Source organism: Cyanistes caeruleus, chromosome 9 (genome assembly GCF_971803275.1).
Source record: "Cyanistes caeruleus chromosome 9, bCyaCae1.hap1.1, whole genome shotgun sequence".
NCBI classification, from domain to species: Eukaryota; Metazoa; Chordata; class Aves; order Passeriformes; family Paridae; genus Cyanistes; species Cyanistes caeruleus.
In genome coordinates this window covers 24160988-24186142 of record NC_141709.1, presented here as the reverse complement: position 1 = coordinate 24186142, position 25155 = coordinate 24160988, and the positions used below count along the sequence as shown (strand labels likewise).

The following is a 25155-nucleotide window of genomic DNA, read 5'->3' as shown; positions in this document are numbered from 1 at the left end:
CTCTGGTCAAGTACTGTCACCCTCATCAACCCTGAGGAGAGGCAGGCTTAACGGAGCACATTGCCAGAAGTGTGCATATACAGCTGGGCTGTAAACAAATGTATTCCCTTGTTATTTAGCCATTTTTTCAGACATCTCCTGTTTTGGTTGCTGACTGTTCAACCACTGTCCTCAGCTTTTGCTCTTCTCTTGGCAGTAGCCTTGAGCTTTGACTGCTGTTGCTATTTTAGCTGCTTTAATATTACATAAGCAGAAAATGTTCTTTTTAAAGGCGTCAAGTCTTCTTGCTCCAGGCCCGTGTCAGTCATTCAGAATTATTATTATTTACACAAGGTCCCTGCTGCAGTAAGTATCATATAGCCACAAGTAGCCATTTCAGTGAGCTCCCTCCGTGTCTGAGCCTAAGCTACTGCCAAGTTCTCAAGGGTAAAACTCTGCAGAGGCCAGAGAATTGCTGCTAGGGACAGAACAGCAATCCGAATTTCATTTTGGGTGATGGCTCCTTGGTGAAATTTGGCAAATAAAATTTCAGACTCCAAGCAGGGTTCCCTGCTGCCAAATGAAATACTAGTCTGGCCTTTCAAAAAGCAGGTCAAGAAAGCACAGATTTTCTCAGTAATACAATTTCTATTTACTGCAGTCTGATTTACTAGTTTGTAATTTGGGGACAAAGCAGATAATTCAGTTTTAAATAGCTTTTTTTTTTTTTTTTTTTTTTAAGTAGCTGTGCAGCTCCTTCTCTGCAGTAAGTGTAGCGTTTTTGGGCTAGAGAACTTACTGCACTTGCCCCACTGGGCCATGCCTCGAAGGCCTGAAAAGCAGCACTTAAGAAAACTGGGCAGCAGATTTCTCAACTGATGTCAAATATGCAGCCAGGGCTCCTGTAAGTAGTAGTCTAATAGCAATGGCATTGCTCACTGCTGTAAGCAGCACTGGGGAACACTTCTAGTGAACCCCACAGTGTATTCTTATGTACAGTCTTCCAACTCATCTGCTTCATGTGTAGAGAAAGCCAAGGGCAGAAAATCCCTTCATACAAGGAAAGAGGAACGTGACAATGCACTTATTGTGGGGTGCCCCACACAGGCTACCACCTTCACAGGCACTTCGTAGGACAAGACTTGTGACTGAAAATCCTTCTCTTTGTGCAGATGGCCCTGAAGCTGTAGGCAAATGAAAAATGAAATGTGTTCCTAAAAACCTAGTAGCATAGGTGAATCAGTGCAATTACACTATACTCCCAGTGAGCATGACAAAATGACAGGACCTTTTTTTTTTTCCCCCATACTAGGTCAAATCTACCTTCTACTCTTAAATGAATTTCTTAAATGTCTTGAATCAACGTCTTGGATCTTTTGCTGCTAAGTTAGACAGTAAACTCTCTGGATTAGAGGAATCACATCTTCCATGTTTCTATTCCCTTCCCTTCTCCCTGTAGCACCATCAAGTCCCAAATCTAATCATTGTTACAGTATATTGTGGTAGATGTAACCATGGACCACAAAGGGATGAGTGTTACTTCACGGTGGTAAGGTTAACATCCAGACCAGCACTGGCAAACTCGCTTGTGGTTAAAGGGCAGGATAGGAATATGCTGAAGTGCTCTCTTCAAAATCCCTGCTATGGTTCAAATAGCCACCTTGCCCTGGCACACTCCCTGCTCTTCCTTTCACCCTGTTCTTGCTCCTCTGATGGTCTGGATGTTTTGTGCCACCATGGAGCAGTGGGAGGCAGTCAGCTCCCAGTTGCTGCTCCCAGCCCCATCCCAGCTCAGCAGCAGCAGCCAGATAGACCCATCAGTCCAGAAGCAGAAGGCTTATGAGGGTTGCTTTCTAGCACACTTAGTAAGATGAAAATAATAGCTCCAAGGAAAATGCATCCATTTTCCTTTACAAATCCCTGGTGTGGAAATGTTTTAACTTTTAATGAAGTCCATCTGTGCAGAAGTGCTGGCTCTAAAGGATTCACAGAGACAAGACACTGGTGTAGCCTGCTCCTTCTTCCTCCTGTTTTTCCATTGATATAGAAAGCCCTGAGCAGTGCCCGGATACTCCTTCTCAGCACCCAGTCTCTTCCTTTGTTAGCATGAAAAGTATAAAGATGCTAATGAGCCTGTGCTTTCTAACAGAGCCCACTCACACAGGATTACCTGGGAGGCTAGGAAAGGGGAGAGAATATGATCAAAAACATAAATCCCAAGAGTCAAGAGACAAACAAACATTTGAACTATTAGAAAAGCAATAGGCTGTAAATGAGAGCAGGCAAAGCAGTCCCAAGAACTACACAGACTGGAAATTAGTGCTGCTGCTCAGCACTCAGCCATGCTTCCTGAGGAAGTGGACAACTGCTTGGGTATTGACTACAATGAGGTCAATCACTATAAAACCACCAAGCAGTGGTGGTGTAGCCCACAGACTTAATTTCCACTTTAATTTAGCATTAATTCATGTCCTCTCTAGTAAACATGCAGGCACTTTTTAAAGATCCTACTGCAAGTCACTAATGACAATACTGTAGGACTATCACAAAAAGAAAAAATCAGGGATTTCTATCCTGCATCTCAGACCTGAGAAAGTAAGACATTTCTATTTTTTTTCTTTGCACAAAAGAAATAAAATACTGTTCTCAGTTTGAGTAACTTTTCAAAGTCTTTAACTAGTGTAGTAACAATAAGACTTTTTTTTTTATAGAACATTTGCTATCAGAAACTGTAAGCAAAAATACCATCTAGGACCTAGTATACACAGGAGATATCATCTGATAACATCATCATAATTTATGGGGTGCCTTGTCTTAAATATACAGATGGACTTTATCAGGATCACATAAGTTAGGAGATTCACATTGTAAAGATTATGCGCAAGAAAAAGGCTTGTTCCAAACATGTATGTGTAAAAAAGTGACAGTTAATAGCAAAACGTATGTCAAAGAACATGCTTTTGTCGGTGAACATGAGGATCCCCTCACATGTGCAGACTGCCCACAGCCCATGCTTAGTCCCACAGGACAGATGAACCTTGCTGAGCACAAGCCAAGTGTAACATCCAGTACACTCCTCAGTCCTCTGGGATTCATTTGCTAAACAAAGAGCGTTCATTAGTAAGAAATCGAAAAGTTGTTAAGAAGAGGCATTTCTACCTCTTGAAGCTTTTGTGCCTTTTTCAGCCACATGTCTATAGAAAATAGAACATTGACAGTCTGAGCATGTCACAGGAAGCAAAAGCATCCCAAATACTGCAGTAATACAGCTGGATATCCACACAAACCTATGCAAGAACAGCCAACCTGGTAACTAGAATCCTTTCTCTCAGAGAGCAAAGGGTCAGTCTGGGATGAGTTTTAGTACAGCTTGCCTGAAAAATGAAATTGCAAAAATACAGGGAATTTAAAATCATCCATAAATATATTCTGAGAGTGAAATGAGTGATTCCACTGCATAGATACAGCTTCATCTTCTGAATATGCTTAATTGGATACTTCAGTCTTCCATAGACTCTTATAATCCAAATTAGGCTGCAAAATAAGAAAGCAGTCCCCCGTAATAAGCAACAAAAACAATGCCAGAAGCCACCCCCAGAAGCAAACACACAGCATGAGAAGACTTAACCATTCTCATGTCCACTTTCCATACTAACCAATGCATATAGAACCTTAAGATTGTATTTTCTTTCTTTAAATCAGAGGAAGGAAGAAAGGAATATGAGATTTTATTATTAGTCTGTTGATTTACTATATGGAAATAAAACCTGGTTCTAACTTCCTAATAAGCACCAGCACAAGAATGTTCTTTCTTTTCTTGGGAAAACCTGTAACTACATTTCCCAGGGGCTCCTGAACAATGACTCTGGTTCTATAAAGTTTCATATAAAACAGCACATTTTTTTTCTTGTTGAAATTAACAGAAAGTATACAAGGAATTTAGCACTTGCTTCTCTCCAAGCTAATTCAAACACCTTCAATGTAGAGCAACAAAACTGCCAGGAGACTATCCTAATATAAAACCTAGTTATTTTGGTACACTGAAAACAGTTTTAAATTGGCAACATAGCATAACCATTAGAAAAATTGCTTTACATGAATTGTGGCTAATTTCCAGCAGGTTCCCAGTGTGAGCCATTAATACCCAGAGGTTCAATCATTGATGCATGTAAGATGGATTAGGACAACTCCAAAAAGCTGTGCAGTTTTTAAAGGTACACATTCCAAAGCAGAGGCCTAAATATTGGTTCAGTATGGCTGAGCATCTCTGGCTGATCAGAGCATGACCAGTTTTACACTATGCCACCAAAGGTTACTTTATACTGAAATGATTAAGCACTTCTTGATCCCAATCAAGATAACTATGACACAGAAGTTAAGGAACTCAAGAGAGAAAGGAATTCCCATTCTGCTCATGTTTCAGTATTTTACATAACACCACATAAACAGCAAAAACAGATTTGCTTTGTGAGTCAAACACAACGTTGATCAAAGATATCATTGAACTTAACTTGCTGGTTTTTGAACAAAAGGCCCCATCACACAATCCACACTGTAATCAGGGCACTAAGGCAAGGAATGTTCTCCTTCCACTGAAAACCATGGAGATTTTGGGAAGGAGGAGAGTGACCTCCTTGGGTAGAAGCTGCTCTTACCTCGGACATAAAGGTTGGCTGGGGCAGAGTAGCGGGTTCCTGCGCTGTTGGTTGCAACACACTCATATTTGCCTTGGTCTGACTCCTCACTGTTCTCTATTTGCAGAGCTCCTGTACACAAACAAGATGAAACAGACAATTCAGGTTATGGCAAATCTGGTAATCAAACCAACAGCCTCTGAAAAGGAAGGCCATGCCCCACACTTTTAAGGTATCTTCCTGGATAAATATTTCATGATGTTCCCTGGACCCACAAGGTACCAGCATGCAGCCAAAGGTACCCAGTCTGCTGTTAGAAACTTGTGAAATTGATTATTGTTATTTTTCTAATGTGCAGGGAACCAATTATTGATTTGTTTCTAACCATCCCAACCACTTCTATTTTTTTGCTTTAATAAAAGAAGAAAACATACACATACACACATATTAATTACAGCTTCGTATGGGAGTCCTGCCTAATAAAAGGACCTCTAATAAGTCTTGAATCAAAACAGGCAAGCACAAAGCACACTTAACTGTAGCTGTTTCTTATCTGATCCACACAATGCCTAGCAAACACTCAACAAATTACAAGCTTCCTGCAGAAATTGGCAGAGCCCCATCCCTCCCACCTCACCACTCTTCCTTGGTGATGTTTCAAAAAGACATCTCTTTTTGAGAAAACACTTTGCCTTTCGTCAGTTTTTTCCATGTTAGTGCTCTCTGTATTTTTTCAGATTTCATCATATACAATATAAAACCGTAGAAAGTTAGTCTGAGACAAGAAAGATACACAGCAATGCAATGCACCCCAATTGCTGCACGGTGCTCGTGTGAAGGCCACCCTCCCTTTGTCCCAGCAGTGCCTGCTCCCCCACCTTTGGGTCAGGAATAGATGCTTATTCCATCCTACACATTCCTTGGGACATGATCTGACCCCATCCCCAAAGTGCCAAATGCATGAGGGGCACATGTAAATAATGGCAGCAACTGTCAGGGCACACAGAGTAGCACTCTACATGGGGAACCTGTACAGCACCAATGATGTAGAAGTGAGCCATAGTCTAAGCTGGTTTTCTTTCATCTACTCAGCGTATTCCACTGGTGTCCAGCAGCACTCAGCCTGGCAGCCTGGACTTTCCATCCAAATTCTTGCCCAGCACAGATGACTGCACAATTGGTCACACCTAGACTCCCTTAACTGGGCTCCACATGCAGACTAAAAGATGGAGATGCAGAGAAAGAAAGAAGCAGGATGCATACGACAGCAACCTGGCACTGCAGGAGTGTGTGGCCTCTGGCCAGACACTGAAGTGGCTGCTGCTCAGCCCCTTTTCTCCAGGCATTGTGAGAATAATTTTCTAAGTGCCTCCAAGTGCTCAGATTCTGCTGGTTAGCATTGCCTGCGAGAAGGGAACTCTGCTCACAAACCATATACCAAACTAAAAAATGTTAACCCCTTTGCTTGTAACGATCTGAACTCATTTCTGCCCGCCACGGTTCAAAATGACCACTGAGAGCCACACTGAGAATAGCTGGTGAAATTGCCTTCTCCCTTCTTGCTGGTTCAAGCTGCAAAGGTCAAACTCAGTTTTTCATATCATCAGAACAGAAGAAAAACTAATGTGAATCAAGCACTGCCACCTACATTATTTAGAAGGATAAATTGAGACTGTAGCATAAGCCTATATGTCATGGGGAAAAATGAACTTCCCTGGGTTCTGCCATATAATAAAAATGATCTAGAGAGTCCTCCCTATTGTTGCATTAGTGCTGGAAATGAGGCTTCAACTAGACAGAGAAAGCTCATTTGCAGAAAGTCTTTCCACCTATCAACAAAAGGATCTGCCAGCTTGCCTGGCCATAGCACTCTCTGGACACCCGCAGGCTGAAGCCTACAGAGCTCTGCTGCTTAATTCAGGGACAACAGTGAATTTCTACACCCTGTCTGGAAAAAGTATCTTCAAGCAGGCATCAGCATGATAGGCAGTGGAGCAGGACAAAGTTTCCCAGCATTGACAAGATACAGAGAATCAGGGAATCTAGAAATGGAAAAGACCTATTAGGTTACCTCGTGCATCCCTGGGGACCAGGGCAGGATTGCTCCCTGTTGTAAATGTGCTTGTCTTGTGTCCAATCCCATTTTAAATGTGTCAAGTGATAGGTCTTTCACTACTTCCTCAAGGAATTGATGCCACTGCCTGGTTATGCTCTCTGTCAGGAAGATTTTCTCAGAATTCACCATATATTACCTCCTTTTGTAATTTCTGCTCATCATTCCTTGGGCATGCATTTGCTGCAGAGCTCATTCCAAGTGCTCCCACCAAGCTTATCTGGGAAAAGCTGTCTTTTGCAAAATATACCCAAGCTTAACAAAAAAAACCCCAACTGGCTGGGCTGGAAACAGAGCCAGCTTCAAGTGATAGTAGTGTCTGCCTAGAAAAAAAATAAGATCCCTAGATAATTCTGCCATAAACACAGACCTTTTTATATGACTGTTTTAGCCATTTAATACCTATCACTGGTATTTTTTTTACCCTTTATACTCAGATCACCATGACTCTTAAATGTCAATCAAACTATTTTTCATCTTTAGGGGCCTCAATAGCAGAAAGGGAAAAAGAGAATGAAGAAAATGAGGGGAGTTTCAAAAGAAATGCTGTTATTGCCTGTCAACACAGACCAATTTCTAGAACCATACTATAAACATGCAACATGTCAGCAACTGCCTACAAACTGCTCAGGGACATTGGGCAAGGGACTCTGGCTTTGTCTGGGTTGGCACAAGTATTCAAACTATGGGGTGTCAGGAGGAAGACAAGAACCCAGAGCAGACGGAAGTCAGCACAAACCTCTCATATGAAGCAGAAAGAAAATAGGTAGTGCAATAAATCATCGTTAGACAAACATACAGATCTTGCAGCACAACTGATAGCCAGCAGGATCATGGTAAACTGATTGCAGTCAGTGGGGCTGTAGGGGTTTTCTTGAAGGACAACCTACAACTAAGTAATGGATCCAGGAAAGTGTAGGCTGTCTCAGAGTACAAAGATTTATGAATAAAGCTAAGAAGCTTAGACATTTCTGGAACCAGAAAGCTGGAGGCAGACATGCATCTGAGACTTGGGAAAAAACTTCCTAAAAAATGCTCTCAGCTCTAGTTCAGTGATCCCAGAAAAAGAAAGACATCATCTGTTGGAGGGTTCATGTCTAGGGTGGACAGGACACATAGAGCACAGGAAAGCTAAGAGCTGAGTTCTGAGTAGCATCTTCCCCTGAAATTCATGGAAGCTGCATCCAAAGATGCTCAAAAGCGCAGTGAACTCTTTGCCTTGACAAGTACAAAGGATCTGATTTCTATTCCTAGCCCTGTCAACATCTCATAATCTTCTGTGCCTCTGCAAACCAGGGCTAGGAAGGCTGATTTATTCATTACTTTGGGATTTATGTTGCATAAGTTGCTGAGTGAGGTCTTGTTCACACAGGATGTTACTGCAGACTTCTCACATGGACTCCCCCAGTGCTCCTGTGCCAGGTGCCTTGTTCCCATTTGTGTGGCCAAGTCCTGACATGCAATCAGACAGCAGGGCTTCGGTGGATGCATGAGGGCCATCTAGCACCAGGACATGGATACAAGAGGAGCAGTGAACAGCTTGTTTGGGAGCCTGGGGAGCTCTGCAGCAGCACGTGCACATCAGAGTGAAACCTGTCCCTGTTGAGCACCACTCAATTCCCGCTGCTCCTCTGCAGCATGTCTCCAGAGGAAGAGGGGAACAATTCCTCACCACACTGCCATGTCATGTCAGTGTTGCTTGTGCCTCAGACCTGCTCCTGATAACACATCTCAGCTTATCAGAGAGCTGGCAGCTCCTGAGAAAAACCCCTGGCTGCTCTCCAGTGCCAGGGAGAATGGTGACAAGGCAGAGTTTTCTAGGGCTGAGGGCAGGAGTCAGCTCTGCTGACTGACAAGCATTCCTTACTTTAGATTCTTTATTCCTCTTTACTCTATGCTGGTATCTTGCCAGCCTCTCCCTTTCCTCTCCTAGCTTTTCTTTTGCTCTTTAACTTGGGCACATACAACAGCCCTGTTAGCAGCTTTCCAAGATACTTATCTATTCAAATATACTTGTGCTCAGGCAGAATCATTAGTTGCAGTGACAGTAGTTAAAAGAAACATTTAAAAAGTGCCCTGCACAGAGAAAGCATAGGGAAGGCAGATCCTGATAAGGGATGCTTTTTGGCACTGCTGGGTACTGTTCTGCCATGGAGGGCTTGTCACTCTCTTCTCCAGGTGACAAAAGGCTCTGAGCTGCTGTACAAACTGATCCCTCTGAAATCCTGCTCTGTAGCTCATTGGGAGCTTGTGCTCTCTTCTCCCAGAGAGCACCGCATGGAGCCAAACACCACAGCTCCTGAGGCAATGCTTTTCTGTATCACTCCAGGTTGGAGCTCCATCCCCCAGCAGTGGGAACAGCTCTTTTTCTCTATCAGGGCATTCACAGCCTCAGTCCTCTGGGCTCACAACCAGGGGACAGACTTTTTGCCCTAGTTATAAAATCAGACATGGAATTAAATGCTCCTGTAAGTCACCCAAGAGTCAGAGAAAACAGGCTGCAGACACAGCACTCATCTAAGAAAAGGACTTAGATATGTAGATATAATGAACCCAACTACCTGACCAGGGCTCTTCCTCTCAGCAAAGCGGTAAATTCAGCCCATCTGCACATTAGAGCATATGGAGCATTAGAGCTATCCTAAAAATCTCCCTTTTCTTTCCCTCTGCTTCCCATCAACTACCTTCACATAAAAACTACCAGATTTTTCCTCCGGCAGTATTCTTAGCACCCTCCTCAGCCAGTTCCTTCTTCAACAAATGCTCAAGTGTGGGTCCCAATTGCTTTTGCTAAAAATTTCCTCCTAGGGAAGGAGAATTTCTCTAATAAAACCCAGAGAGCTGTGCAGCAGGGTCAGAGACAATCCCAGATCAAATAAGGACTCATAAGTGTCAATATGGTGGACAAAGAAACAATGTGAAGCCCTGACAATGGGAGAGTTGGACTCTGACATCCTGGCTGCTGCCTGAGATAACAAACACTTGCTATGGGAGCTGCAAAAAAACACCAGACCATGTGAGAGTCACTAAAAATGAAAATAAGCATTTCCCATATTCCCTAATTTTGGAAATTTATAACAGCAGCATCTCCCAGATGTTGATGTACAGAGGATTGTACCTAGTCTCCACAAGCTACTGGCACTGCCAAATATGCAAAACAAGGTAACTACAAATGTATTTTCTTTGATAGTGTTCATTATGGTTATTATGCCTGTGAGGATGGGGATTGGCATACCAGGGGCCTGTTCTGGATGGCAGCACTGCTGAGAAATCACTCTCCTGAGCACCAGGGGCAGCTGCTGATGGTACCTGACTGCTGCCAGGAGCTGGACTCAGGCAGAGGAAAGGAGAGCCAACATTCTCAGCAGTGCAGGGCCTCCTCTTAGACAGGAGAGTTTCAGGATGCTCTGATTTCTCACTAGCAGGTACAGGGAATCTCGGGGGACTCTGCCTCAGAAGCAAAACTACAGCACTGTCAAAAGCACAGTAACACCTCTGTGTGCTTCTAAAGGGACATGAGTCAATCTGAATGTGACAGTAAGAAACATGGCATTACAAGCATTTCCAGGCACTATCCCACCCAGCCTCCCCCTGACACTTCTCCTACAAGTAGATCTCATTTTAAAATTGTTTTTCTTTCGCTTTCTTTTGGTGACTGGAAAAGCTCAAGAAATGGGAAGAAAATCCTATAATACACAAAGTACAACCAAATGTACAAACACATACTCAAAAAGAGACAGCAAAATTCTTTTAGCTTCCTCTAATCTCTTTGGATAGCTTTACGCTCCAGCTTGCAGGATAGCATTGAAATAATGGAGCTATATTTAAACCACTTCACTTGGGACTGGAAAAGGTTTAGCTAGCGCTATACAGAAGTCGGTGCGGGTGTTTACCTGGCTTCCCAGACAGCTTCTGACACCCAAGTGAGCTGATCTAAAGTTAATTCAGACAGACCTCTGCTACGCTGACGTCTGCAAGGAAGAAATACTCTTATGTATAGGAACCTCTGATATTTCCTGTGGTGACAGAAAAGTAACAAATAAACCTGACTGGAAAGGGATAATACCTGAGATGATGGTATTTGTTTACCTCCTCATGTGTATCCAATCTAGTCCAGCACCCACTGGAAACACAACTGCATTCTGCTCTCTCTTACAGCCCAGAGCAGGAAAATGCAGCCAGGTTTCACAAAAGGTTGAGTGAGTTAAATTGCAGAGAAATTCTGGAAATTAACATCTTATATTCTACTTTCAAAATAAAAATGGGGCATAAATCGCTCAAACATGGATTTGCTGATACTATCTGTGGGTCACCCTAAGAAGCCAGCTCTTGCCTAATCTGAGAGGCATTTGCCAGCTCTGTGTCTTTCTGATGAACAAGCAGGGATTTCAAGATTAAATTACGATCTGAGGCAGTCCCTGAGGTGTAAAGAGTGAACCTACAGATGGAAATTCAGAATTACGGATGGGAATTCCTCCTGTTTCAGGGAAGCCAGAGATGTCTTGGACAGAAAGGACCAAATACGTGTGGGTAAGGTCAAATAAGTTTGTTTAGAGATAAAAATCTCTTCCTGTTTGGAGGGGTGCATGATAGAATATCTCAGGTCATCCTCTGTCTAACCACCTGCTGTTCCATCCAGGTGGGTTTGCCGCCGCTCTGACAGAAACGTCTTGGATACCATCCCAAGAACTGCAGACACACAACTCCTAGCAACACAGTCACAGCAGCAATGACATCAAACCAAAACCACCCCTTCCCCCCAAACATTATTACCAAAAGGGTTCATTAAGAGTAATTAGTTCACCCTTCCTTTCAGACCAAATTAATGGATTCCAAAGCATCAAACTTACCTTAATGAGGAACAAGAGTGCAGCTGGGTATAGAACATGGCAGAACAGTCACTTCTACATGGACACAACCTCACCATCATAAAAGCACTTTCATCTAATCTGTCGTTATCTTTAGAAATTCAATGACCTCCGTTTTAAATAAAAGGCATCAGGCTGACAGAAATCCTCTAGGAGAAGCCAGAGAGCAGCACGTGGCTTCTGTTTGCTCTTACAGAAATGTCATCTTTGACATTCAAACAGGACACATATATTTTAAATAATGTCAAGAACACTCTTAAAATACCTCATCAGGACTCAAACGGGGGTGGGAAGGGGGTGGGGGTGCGGGGAAACTTATGTTTTATGAGATGGATGGTTCTTTCCACAGAGATGCGATCGGTTCCCAAGCAGGACGTATGGAGTATCCATGTGGTTCTGGTGCTGAGTCACTAATGTCATCAGCTAGGACGGGCGTGCAGCAAAGCGTGAGGGGAGGCCCTGGGATGGCTGCACACTCAGCGTGCTCGGCCGGGAGCTCGGAGCGGATGGCGACTTAGCATTCCATCTGTCACTTCATTTTAGCGTTTGCAGTAGAAATTGGAGATGAAGAAATAGTTTTAAGGAGTTTGTAGCATCACAGCTGTCAATCTCCAGTCTTCCAAAGGGAAGAATGACAGATAGGTAAACCCATTCATATAAAAATAAGGTTTGCAGTCTTTTTCCCTGACCCAGATTTGCTACAAAGGCAACTTAATGCAAATATGTATCAAATAGCAATTCACATTTACTCTAAAATCACTTAACAGAAGCTGAAAACATTAACCCCCAGCAACAGAACCAGTTCCAAGAATAAGATTATTAACTTCCAGCAGTGATTCAGGGAAAAGGGGGAGGAAAAGGGAGAAGGGGGAAAACTGAACAAACGAGGTTGTGTTGATTTATAGGTAGTAGTCATTCTGTCAAGAAATCCAGAGGTCAATCAAGAGGGGTAAACCAAAATCACAAGAGAATTAGGAAGGGCCTCAGCACATAACACTGATTAACATGCTAAAGTTAATCTAAAGAGACAGCTTTGAGTGTTTAGGCTAGAAAAAACAACACTCCAATTGGAAAGTCATTACTGGTGCACACAGGCTGTGAAAACTACCCAGGGACTGTGCATCAGACTGGGCTGGGCTGTCAAACCAGGGGTGGGTTTAATTAATGAGGGCTTAAACAGCCAGATACAACACTTCTGATTTATCTATTTAAAACAAACCTTAATGATGCAAAACAACATCGGAATGTCCAGCTCAGAAAGGGGGGTCTGGGTCAGTGGTTCTCCACTATGCCATCACACTAGAGGGTGAGTGCACTTAAAAGAGAAACATGAACACAAAGGTGTTCCTTATCCCAGAGTCACGTTTACTCAACCTTTCAAGAAATTTTCTCCTTCCATTTAGAGTTTCATGACCATCAGCAGCAGCACAGATGAATTTGACCATTCTCTTGTGAAAATGTTACCTCCAAATCCTTATACCAAAGCAATCCATCTGAAACCCTTGAGACACAAGACCTCAGAAGGTCACAACTGTGTGGGAAGTTCAGAGACTTTCAGGAGCTGCAAAGTATGTCAGCTCTTCTGTGGTGGAGGTCTGGGAGCATTTCCCAAACTTTTGCAAACTTTCCTTTGAATAACCCCCTTTCAACAGTGCAAAATTGCAATGGATGAGTCTACAAGAAATCACGCTAAAACCCAACTGAAATAAACACACTAGTGGGAGAGTGCAGATGAGTGAGAGCACTGGCAGAGTTAGGGCTGAGAGTAAAAGCTGGAGATGAGAAACACCGGAGAAGGGACAAGGCAGACAGGAGATGGAGTGACGTGACAACTGGAGGCACATTTCAGCATTCTTACCTCTGATCGGTGTACCACCTGGTGAGGTAATTTGAATGCAAATAAGATTAGAGAGAAGCATTAGTACAAAGAGGAAAGGAAGAAAATTATAACTAAAAAGCAGAAAGTTTTTTTAAAGCTAGAATTTGTATTAGCGCGACAGGAATAAACAAAAAGAAACTGATGTGCAATAAAAGTCAGAGTGACACTCTCAGGAGGTTAGTAAAGCTTACTGCTTTCAGGAGTGCAGCATCCAGCCCTGCATCTGGCCATTAAAACCCCCACCCTCATGAACAGGGGCCAAACTAAGCTGCCGAGGTGGCACTGCTGGCTGGCCTCAGCACTTGCATTCACCCACACCACTGTTCAAGCAGTTGAGATGGAGGACACTTTGGGGAGATGGTGCAGTGCCCCTTTCATTCCTCATACAGAACAAGGAGGGTGTGTCCTGGGGCTGTGTGACTGTGAGTGTGCTGGGCAGGAGGGGTGGAAAGCACATGGCTGCGGGCACTCGGTGCAATTTGGCTTTGAGGTTAGAATGACCAGTGGGACAAAATCTGCTCGCTTAAAAACATTAAACTAAGAGGAAAGTGTAATAAATCAGATTTGAGTCATTCTCCACATTCGCATAACCCTTGCATCAGGTTCCCTCTGGCAAAGAAATTGGTGTCACACAGAATTAACTTTACATACAGAAATATTTCGAAACAAAGTGGTTTCTGGTAATGTAACAATGGCACGCTAGCCAGATCTCTGTTCCTGTCTAATTTGGATGTTAGCAGAAGAAAGGAATCCCTACCCTCTTTATAAGGCACTGGAGATAATTTTACATGCTGTAATGAAGAGTATCTTATAAGGAGGGCTTCTCTGGGAGTAAGGTTAAATTATCCTGTTGCAACAATCTATAAAGGTTCATTTTATGAGGTCAAGGTATTTACCAAGTGGAGGCTCCACTGGTCAGTGTCTTGAGTTCGGTGTACAGTCAATACTGAAGCATGAAGCAGAAGCTCCAGCTGGGCAAATTGGCAGGGAACCCCTTCTAATCCCCACTTTTGTCCCCTTGGTCTTAATTTGCACATATGAAGGCTGTTAGTATAAGGGAGAGATTCATGCAAATTGAATCCGTAGGCAGTTCATGGTATGTGTTGGTTTTATGCAGATTTGTAGGATCTGAATACCAAGCACTTACCAAAGAAAACTGAGGAGTTTAAACAGACAGAAAAATAGGGTTAAACAGGACACAGTGTGTCAAATCATGTTCAGTGTATTAATTAATAAATACCAGTATGCATACAAGAGTGTCGTGTATCTCAGATTTACAGCTCATTCCATTATCCACAACAATGATCACCCAATGGGAAAGAAAGACAGAAAAGAATTTCTGTAAATACAAAGAAGGCATATTTTAAGCACATTTAACTTGCCTCTTAAAAAGTAATTACAATATTTATACTTATTCTTTCTTTTCTAACTACCCTTCCTTAAGGCAGAGTCCCTTTTTTGAAGTAGGAGTGCAATTCAAACTACTCATTTTAGCATTTTCCTCTGCCAAAATGACATTATCCCATTTTAACTTTATGTCTCGTTATATATTCTGATGTCTTCTATCCAGAGATGACTGAACATCAGGAAAAATCTTGCAGTGATTGAAGTTGTGGGTAATCTCTCTCTTGGAATAATAATCTGCTGCTTACTTATGTATCTTAGTATCTACCGCTACCCTTAACAGAACAGCTATACCCAGAGATACTTGCATGGAATAGCACAGCCATGGAAAACAGGGTTATTTCTCTTTGCCTGTTTGGAAAGTTTGCCAAGTGATATTTTTGTCCTGTTTGGTCTAGGGCATTCCCACTCTGGTGTGTTGTGTGTCCTCCCAACCCATGCCTTCCAATTTTCAGAGTTAGGGGAAGCATCACCACAATGTGTCACTTCACACAGGAATGCAGGTGCAATGACTTTGAGCACAAGCCCAAGGGACTAAAAACATGACCCCCTTATCTCTCACCTGGCTGAAATAGGGTTTGTTGCTCTGTCCTACAACTGAAAAGATTTGCAGGAAATCTTTTTATCTACTCCCTGCAGAGGCTCAATCCTTTCTCTATTATGCAATTGTCTATACAGAGCTCTAGAAACAACTGCATACTTGAAGCAGATTCCCTAAAATGTTAAATGTGGACAGCTAATTTTTTCATTAGTAAAATCCCAATTCTCCTGGCTTCTGAACGCAACCCAACCCTTGCGGAAGCAACAGAGAGGCTGGCTGTATTTACTGCAGTGTTTGTTTCACCTGTCACCTTTGCCAAGTTAAGACATTCAATTTTCACTCAGAGGACACCATTACAGAGTGTGCACAAGGCTTTTCATACAGACCCCAAATTTCCTCATCCAGAAGGAAAAAAATTAAGTTTTCCTTTATCCTTTACATCATATGATGATTCATCTCTGGCTGCTGTCCTTTTAGGGTGCCCCTCAAAAGGATAAATCACAGCGCACAGGCCACAGAGTGCCAAAGGAAGAGACCATCAAGTGATGGAAGTGTCATCATTCCAAAGGTTACTGAGGCAAACCTGTGCCCTCTGATCACCAGACTGCTTTATGCAAAGGGCACCCCAAGATCGAACTTCAAACCCAATTCCTTGTGTTTGAAAGGTTTGAAACACTCATAAGGAAGGAGAGTTTATTTCCTTTTCATGATAACAGACACTGAGTAACACCCCACACATTCACCTCAGTAAGGAGTGTGTGCTGACCTGATACTCTGTATGTCCTAGAAGCATCCAGTCAGACTCAAAGCAAGAAAAAACCACAGGATGATACACTGGAAAACCCCCTGGGGTTATTTGTGTCAGTATTTCCTAGCATGTGGAAGTTCTGTTGGAGAAGGGACTTTACTCTGCTGACAAACTCACATTACTGACATACCATCCTTGTAGGAACCTAAACCAGCAAAAAATCACTCCAAAGCAACATCAGCAGAGAAACCAAAGCTCATGCTAGCTGCAACTGAGCACTGCAGCAGTGCAACACTGGATCCCAGAGAACTCTGACAGTGCTTTTGGCTACTTCCTAGCATAGGTTATGGGGAAACTCTTTTCTAAAGTGAAAGACTATTTGCCACCAGGTGCCACAGGGAGTCTGAAGGTATTCCACAACTGCTGTGTGTGCCTCACGCAGCACGACCCAGGTGCGCAGTTAGGTTCTTCCAGGAGACAAAACTTCAAATGTCAACTGGCTGTTGTTGGCCACTATATTGCTTCAACCCTTTTCCAGTCAGTCCTTTCTGAGAGAGCATCCATCCTTGTGTGGGTTGCCTGATCCCTGTGGATAAAACTACCCAATCTCCATTCTTTTAGGCTGTCTTTACATCTGTCCCAAGTCAATGCCTATCTGATGTCTGGACTTGAAGCTGTTCCTTGCTAAGAGCTGAACATCTGCTGGATACTGACTGCTGGGTATTAGCAGTGAAGCAGGATGTGGACATCATGGCCACTTCACTGAGACAAAGAGGCACCACCTCTTTCTGCAAGTTAGCTCTGTGCATGTTGGGTACTCCTTTTGTTTCCAAGTAAGTAGTGCTTCTACTGATAGGATCAAGCCTAAATGAAAATGCTTGCTGAGCCCAAACGCAGTAAGGTGATATGGTGAGCCAGCTCCCTCTGCTTCTGTGTTAGAGGCTGTGCTACTTTTCCAGAGAGTGACTGAAGTCACCTGCAGAGTCCTCTCTAATACTTAACTTGCAGTTAATTGTCTGAAAGTCGCTCTAGGGTCGAGGGCATGGTTCTGTAACTCAGTTAATTGAAAGTGATTAAAAGAGAATGATACTTTTTGTAACACCAAGTTCTCTATTAGATGAAAGATAATGTTTTCTGAACTTCTAGAGTTTTCTCACATGGCAAAGAGTTATGTTAACAGTCAGAATAGCTATTTATTCTAATTTGACATTTTGTTCATAGGTTTTCTGAAGAGCAAGGTGGAAGAACAATTCTTCAGCTATGAAAATCACTGGAGACATTCAAGAGCTTTGAGAGTATGAATTCCAACAGAGTTGCTTTAAAGTCCTCAGGAGCTTCTGATCCAAGAATCTGCACAGAAGAACTGTAAAGCATCGGCACAATCTGATCTATAGTGAGAGAGCTTCCACCACATCATTAAAATACAGTTAGAGGTGCAGCATTGTCTCTGGCTGCCAGAACTCACATGTGTAATCACCTGCAATACTACAGTGCCTGGACAGTTTTAAAATCAGTTCAGCCAAATGTATTTTAAACGTGTTAGCATGCTGGGGAGGTTTCCCAGCCCAGAGCTGGCCTTAGCTCCTGTGTCACTGACTGAGGCAATGAGTGAAGCTCCACACCCCCGGGGGAGAACAGGGAGTTGTCCTGAGTCACTGCACTTGCAGAGCAGCAGCCTCCCCACAAGAAGTGGGAAGTATTAGCAAGATGAACAAGGGAGAATTTGCTACAGCCAGCATGACTCAGAGACCTTGCTTTTGCCTTGATCTGGGAAAATAGAGATGAAACCCCAGATTTCTTTGTGTTCTCTACAGCTGTTAGGCTAATATTTACTTGCAAAACTACCGAAAAACTGGACTTAAAATATAATTAAGCTTTACTTGGGAAGAAAAACCTAAACAATAGTGAGAAATAGTTAAAAAAGCTCTCCAAATATAGAGTTATGCTGTCAGAAGGTGTAATAGGAAAAGTGCATATACACACATATAGATATAATTACTAAATGACGGAGAGTAGATACAAAGCAAATTTATTAACTGTCCATTTGCTCCTGACAAAGACACCAGTTTGCTGGGGTTAAAAAAGCCTGATGGTGGCTCGGATGTCTTAAACCACAATCTCAACCTAGTACCTTGATGAACGGAACTCTATCAACTGATGTTCAGAGCCCCCTGGGGCACATGATCTGACTGAATGCAAGTTCAAAGACTTGCCTGAAGCCCCCAGAGCACTGCCAGCCCACATAACTGTGAGTGTCAGAAAAGAGCACCTTTCCCAAACATGCTGCTTCTTTACCTCTAATTATTTATACCATTCAAGGAGCCCGAAGAAACAGAACCATCCCTCAACCCTCTCTCTACGTCAGACTCCACAGCTGTGTTGACCTTCGTGACCTGTATTTCGTACATCTGAATACTAATATATTATGTACTCATTGAAGGTCGGACACTATATACACAGTATTGGGCTCACAATGTGCTGCAGCTATTTTAACTATATTACATCTGTCTCGCTTTTATTGGGTTTTAATTAAACAAAATTAAATGAGCGTATATTTAGATTGAGATAGTATAAACTGACATTCATGCAGATATGCCAGCATGACTATAAGATATGATCTTAATGGAGCAGAGACTTTGCAAACTATTAAACTCTACCATATAATGAGGTATCTATTTAAATACTCTTTTCTTTGAAAAGCAACTCTGTCTAACTACAGTGTAGTATTGGAGAGCTCAATTAACACCTTGCAGAATGAATGGGAAACTGCCCAAGCCATCACATTGCTCATACAGAGTGCTGCAGTCACCTAAGTGGGACTCAGGCACTTCAAAGTGCAGGCCCTACTTTATGTCCACTACAAATAAAGGAAAAAGCCACAAATGCAAAGGGGAGTTTAATCTCTGGCCCATGAGAAGCTGTGAACTTCATGTTCCCCACTCATGCCAGGGTGGAGCAGAGCCTTGGTGAGTCTTGGCATCATAGCACCAGATCCCTGCAAACAAAACTTCAAACTCATATTTAGAAGTCTCTTGCACTGAACTGTAGAAACCTCCCATACTACATTAGAGAGCTAATCAATTTCTTTTGTGAGTCTGAGATGTGTGTTGCTCATTGATTTCTAAAAGGTTCCCTTGACACCTCCCTTGGTAATTACTGTGTCTTCCGTAAGCAGCCAGCTCTAGAGTTTGAATCCCACGTGAAATATTCAATTGAGATGTTGCTCAAGAACAGCGAATAGGAATCAAAACTTGGACACTGTGACAGGCTTTACTAGTTTGTTTTTAAACTTTCTATCTCACCAAAGTTGTGAAGCAGCTGGTAGAGAGGCAGCCAAGTGCTTGTGAAAAGGAGGCTGGAGAACGTACAGCAAGTGCATCAGAGGCTGCCTTGCTGCTCATTTATGGTAATTTCTGATGCTGATTTAGTCAGCTATGAAGTGAAACACATCCATGTGCACGTTCCTATTGCTGCTTCCTAAAGCTTCTCAGAATAATTAAAAAGTGTGATATTTTCTTCCAGCACAAACAGATCAAGATTAAACCATGTTGCGGGGGAGATAAACTAAAGGTCACTGGGAAATTTCAAAAACTATAAATGCAATATATAATTAGCGTTCACTGGTACATCAAGGTGGGATCAGGAGTGTCAGGCTGGGTTCTATTTTTGCTGAGAGTGATGTCTCACTTACCCACTCCTCCAAGTACAAACCTACTTATCATCCAAGCATCATCAAATGTATGCAGAAGGCTCCTGCTATGGGGAAATGTTTCAAGACATTCACCTTGGTTAGAAGAAGATGGTGATTCCCTGGCAGCAAGCACTCATAACAAATGGCTTTTGAGTGCCCAGAGATAATTGTGGCCAGGCAAGGCAGTCTGCTTCATCCTTAAGCATGAGATCTCTCCAGACCAAAGTTGTTCCAGCTCTGGTCCCTTCTGTACTTTGTGTAGGGCACTGGGGGCTTTTTTCCCCCAGACTAAAGCTGCTGTGTAGTCGTGCTGTGCACTGTTAAACAGCCACTCTAATTCACACTGGGGAGCTCCACTTCATCAGTGAATAAAGAAACATTTTATTTTCTTTAATTCTCTAATGGGCTTTACAGTCCCAGGAAGCTGAACAGTGCAGTAGAAAAACAAGAATTCCTTGCTAAAATGAGTGCATTCTTAGCCACCCCCAAGAAATAACCATCTGTATTTCAAAAGCTAGTATTTGGCTTGTCAAACAAAAGAATCAAAAAGAAATTGTGTATTTTAAAACTGTGTCCACCTTCCTTTGAAATCCACAGAATTGCTGCTTTTTGGATTTTTCTTTATTCTTGTGGTGTCACATAGTAAGGATGGCAACAAGCTCAACAGAAAGCAGAGCACTGTCTTGCAGAGTCTGTATAAGGAGTAAAGTTGAATATGACCACTGATTGTAAAATCCCAGCCACTATCTCATTATCCCGATTTGCACTGTGCTCCTATTAAAAAATATCTGAGACCCACTGAGTTGGTAGTGAAATGTCTGAGCCTGCCAAGGATTTGGGGCAACATCAAGATAGTCTATCAAAGAAGATATCCAGGTGATGTTCCAAAAGGCATGTCCACGCTAATGTCTCCTTTTAACAAGCCACGATATCCTGCCAGAGAGAATCAGCTCCAAGAACTGTTTTTACATCACAAAAGAAACAAGCTCAGAGCAAATTGACATTTGGGTTTAGAATTGCATTTCAGGGAAAAAATAATAGCAGCATGTAAAGAGAAAAGGGAGGAAGAGTGAGGAGGCTGGGAAGGCTTACTTGCTTTGCTACCTTACCCGAGCGGAGTTGCTTGATTCGCCCATTGCTGGTTGCAGTGTCGACGGGCAGGAAGTCCTTGAACCAGGAGATTTCAGGATCAGGGTTCCCACTGGCAGCACAGAGCATCGTGGCTGTGCGGGCCTTTTCCACCACCTTCAGCTGTGGGCCCATGTCAATGGTTGGGAAGCCAGCAGGGAGGTGGTCTTCTGCAAGAGGAAAAAACACACAAGGTTAAAGAGGAACGCTCCAGCCTAGCAATGGGACACAGTTGCAGTGACAGCAGTGCCACCATACAGCATCTGTGCCTCTGCTGGAAAACAGCAGCCTGACTTCCCTACTGAGAATGTTATCAAGCCCTTAAAGCACATTAGGCTCTATAATGAGCATTCATTACACCAATAGAAGCTTCCACTAAATTTAACTCCATTTAAATCAACTGCCTTGGGAAACGTCCATAATTTTCATTGATACGTAAGCTCCATCCATTGTTGTTAATAATTCAGTAAAAGCAGGTATTTGACTTTTTGTGGGAGGACTGAGTTGAAGATAACAGACAAACACAAAGCCAAATAGTCCGAGGCATCTTGAAAAACAACAACTAAACAATAAAACCCCTTAGAAAGGTCCAGAGAGGTCTACTTTATCTTTTTTTGACTAGCAACATTCTGTCACACTGGTAGATAGACTATAAATTTCTTCCTCATGCCTCCAAATCTGATTCTGAAAGCTTTTAGAAACTAATGAATGTAAAGCTAATGAGCCACACTCTGCTCATGAGCTGCCTGGCCAGACTGTGTCATGGCAAGCTCCTGGTGCATTTTCTGGGCTGTAGAAAGCAACAGAGTTGTGCAAGAAATGGCCAGTGCATGCTCTGGCATGGCTTACTACAATACTGTGAAACAAAGTACCCCCTTAACTGCTGAAATCATTCATACAGTAGGTAGAAAAAAGCAGTTAATTGGGTTTGTTGCTGCAGAGCACGCTCAGGTAGGCTGGGTGGAATACATTAGGCAGCCTTCACTGATAAGCCAAGGCATGCTCCAACATCGTCATTCAATAGCAGCTGCAGAACTGAGCTCGTTTATTCATTCTGTGGCAAGATGTACTGTACTCTGCTAAGCCTGAACTGCAATCAGAAGAACATACTTTTGCAAAAAAAAGAACTTGAAGAACATTAAGAAGCTTTTAAAGCACCAGAAACTCAATTATTTTCAGTGTGTTTCTTTTTTCCCCTGTTTTAAGGAACTTTAGGCAAACTTCTTTGGCAAATCCGATTCTGCAAGGCTCCTAGCTCACTGCAGTGTTTAAACAAACATGATCTTAGCATCTTCCCAAGTGCCAGAGGAGTCTGAACTTGCTGCAATCTGATTTTTCCTGCTATCACTGCACATCTGTACCCCTTACTTCTCACAAGGAGATATTAGCAATAGGTCACCTCAGGTGCTTCCTTCTACCTCTACTGCCATACCTGCAGCATGAACATGGCCTGTGGTAGCTAATCTTACATGTGTCTAACAAAGATCTCAAGAGAATTCCCAAGACCCTTGGCTTGTTTGCAAATCAAGACTGTACCACAAGGCAAGATCTGCTAGAAATAAATAAAAAAATGCCTGGGAATATCATTTAGATGAGAGTGACTATGAAGCATTCAAGGTTTTCTACAGGAAAAAAGGTTCCTGATGTTTATTAAAAGCACAAACTATATTTTGTCTCCCAGATCGACCTCCTGAGAAACCTCTATCATCAGCAAACATAAATGGAATTATTTTTTTTTTAATGAAATGTACTATGAAAACTAGTTCTTTTAAAATTTGCTCTCCATTGATTTTCAGAGACAAAAGGTACATAGAGCTTAACTGGAATGACACCAGCACCAGCATTCAACAGCAAGCAAAAGAAGCACTCAATACCGAGCAACCACAATGTATACTCCTACATGGCTGAAAAGAAACAAAAGAAGGGTACACACAAAAGTACAACATGGTATAGACTTAAAAGCAAAGGAAGAATTGTAGAAAAAGCAGTAGATAATGACACTCCCTTGGATTAAGGCCAAGTTTACCTATAGTGCAGCACCTTGCCATTTAGGGTATTGAAAACAGATGTTTACTCTGGGGAGGCTGAAACCCTGAAGTGATCTAATCTAATCACCACGATTACCATAGACAGTATTTTCTGGTTTGCACAAGATTTTACAAAGAATGCACTGCGCTAAGTATCACCCAGTTAACTTCATCCAAAGTCTGTGTAGATGCTTAGCACATAGGTAAAAGCAAACAGAAACCAGCATTCATACAAGAAATCTCTTCCTGTCTGCAATGGTCCCTGACCAGACAGGAGAGAGACCACAGAGTCCTTCACAGTGTCTGATCCACAGGTACACAGCCAGTCTGCTGCACTGGAGTGACTGTTCAATCAAAATTAGCAGTTTGAGATGAGCCACAGATCATCTAACCTTGACTTCACTGAGTACAACAGAGACACCGATTACAAACACCCAGCAGCAAAACTGCATCTGCTGTACCAGAACTCTTGGCTCAAGCCTTTCCTACACTCCAAAGTTAAATACAATGCTGCTCCCACACCATCTACCCCCTGCAAGACCAAGTCATTACAGAGCCCAGGTGAGAACACTGGGCACTCATCAGCTGAACAGAGGGCACAGGGTGCCGCCACATCATGATCCTCAGCACCCATACCCCGCACTGTGCAGGACACAGGCACAGCCAGCCACGCAAGGTTCATGCAGCACAGTCTTTTCCCTCTTAACTGCACACAAGCCCCAGAACTACTGTGGCAAATGACAGTAGTACAGAAATGGTGCACCCTTCACAGTCAGAGCCACAGCATGTTTCCTGGGCTAGCACTGGTACTGGTACAGCCCAGTTTCCATGCATGCCTAGAGCCTGGAACCACCAGAACTCCAGCAAGCAGTGCTGACATGCCTGCATCTACCAAACAAGGACTTGCTCGATCCCTTGTCAATCAAACACAGGGGCAGCACTGGTGTTTCAGGGCAGCAGTGTGACTCCAGGAGGCTGTAATCCCAGGTCACATCACTGTGATGAGATGCACAGGGAAATGTGACAGCTGGTCTCTGATGACACCTCAGACACCCAGAGGCTGGAGTTCACCTGCTGTTAGTTCCATGGTAGCTTCAGGAGACATGTACTGGGGACAAGGTCAGAACATCCAGGGATCTAGCTCAAGAGGAAGACAAGCACCTTCTCCAGAGGTGGTCCAAGATGTACCTGTACCATCATGAAATGGGCAGCCTCAACCACTCCAGGTCTCCCCTGTATTGTGTGGCTTTGGCAGCTCCCCAAAACCCTCCTGAAAAAGAGTGGCTTTGGAGAAAACCTGAGCTGGTCACAGTGCAGAGCACAGCCCAGAACAAGCCCACGCCTGCCCCGTCAGCAACAGTCCTGTAGAGATAACAGGGCTTCGTTCCAGCCGGGCTTGGCACTGCTGACTTCACTGGGACAGCAAGGGATGCGTCTGTGTTCAAACACTACAGACCACGATAGGAGTTCAGAGCTGTTCTTGCCGTGCCTTGCCCTCAGGCAAAAGTCTAATCTAGGTATAATTATGAGGCTCAGTCATGCCTCGACTCCTTTCAGCCCCTGCTCGCTGTACTAACTTGTCTGCACACGGAGCTTGTCAGTAACAGCTAACCTCCCGTTCCAGCCAATACGAGGATGCTCTTATTTGAGAAAATGAGGTTGTCAGCACTTGGTTTTATTCGAGGATATCCAGTGTGCCTTCAACGCACATAAGAACAGGCTATGAATCTGCTTTCAAGTGCATACCATCGAAACCAGTTTTTATTTCTGAGTTTCAGTACTTTCAGAAGGTAGACCTTAGGTTAGAGCAAGCAAAATCTAGGCACAACAGGATTTTTGGGGGCACTGCAAGCTCTAACTGCCTCCACGAGCTACAGCAGCAGTAGCAGAAATGACAGAGGAAAGCAGGAATAGAGGAGAGAAGCAGGAGGAAAGGAAAGGAGAGGGAAACAAAAGGAGAGAAAAGAACAAACAAGTGGGTTTTGTAGTTACAAACTGAAACTTGGAAAATTTTCAACCAGGCTAAGGTCTTGCTAGCCGTAGTCACCAAGGAGACAGGAATGTCCCTCTGGCATCTAGCATGACAGCATGGGCAGAGGATATCTCCTCTCACTTGACAGCTCCCTTTGCTAGTTTTCTTTCT

At 43.1% G+C, this 25155-nt stretch overlaps 1 protein-coding gene and 1 long non-coding RNA gene across 50 annotated transcripts in view; one reads left to right on the top strand and one right to left on the bottom strand.

The window, feature by feature from the left end:
* The window catches only part of LOC147651685 (uncharacterized), a 115556-nt gene extending 96728 nt beyond the window's left edge, over window positions 1–18828 (top strand). For 2 of the 3 annotated variants that reach the window (XR_015290518.1, XR_015290510.1), the window contains one exon: window positions 17388–18828. This is a non-coding gene — a long non-coding RNA (uncharacterized LOC147651685). Of the gene's footprint in view, window positions 1–12898; window positions 17000–17387 lie in introns of those variants that run through there. The other variant, XR_015290513.1, reaches the window with a different exon arrangement.
* PTPRF (protein tyrosine phosphatase receptor type F) overlaps window positions 1–25155 on the bottom strand; it is a 376832-nt gene that overhangs the window by 85443 nt on the left and 266234 nt on the right. For 31 of the 47 annotated variants that reach the window (XM_086902277.1, XM_086902303.1, XM_086902267.1 and 28 more), the window contains exons 6-7: window positions 20967–21155; window positions 4635–4745 (exon numbers count right to left, since the gene is read on the bottom strand). In XM_086902277.1, the coding sequence (XP_086758403.1) occupies window positions 4635–4745; window positions 20967–21155 (300 nt within the window). Of the gene's footprint in view, window positions 1–4634; window positions 4746–13452; window positions 13471–20966; window positions 21156–25155 lie in introns of all 47 variants that reach the window. The other 16 variants (XM_086902264.1, XM_086902263.1, XM_086902270.1 and 13 more) reach the window with 1 other exon arrangement.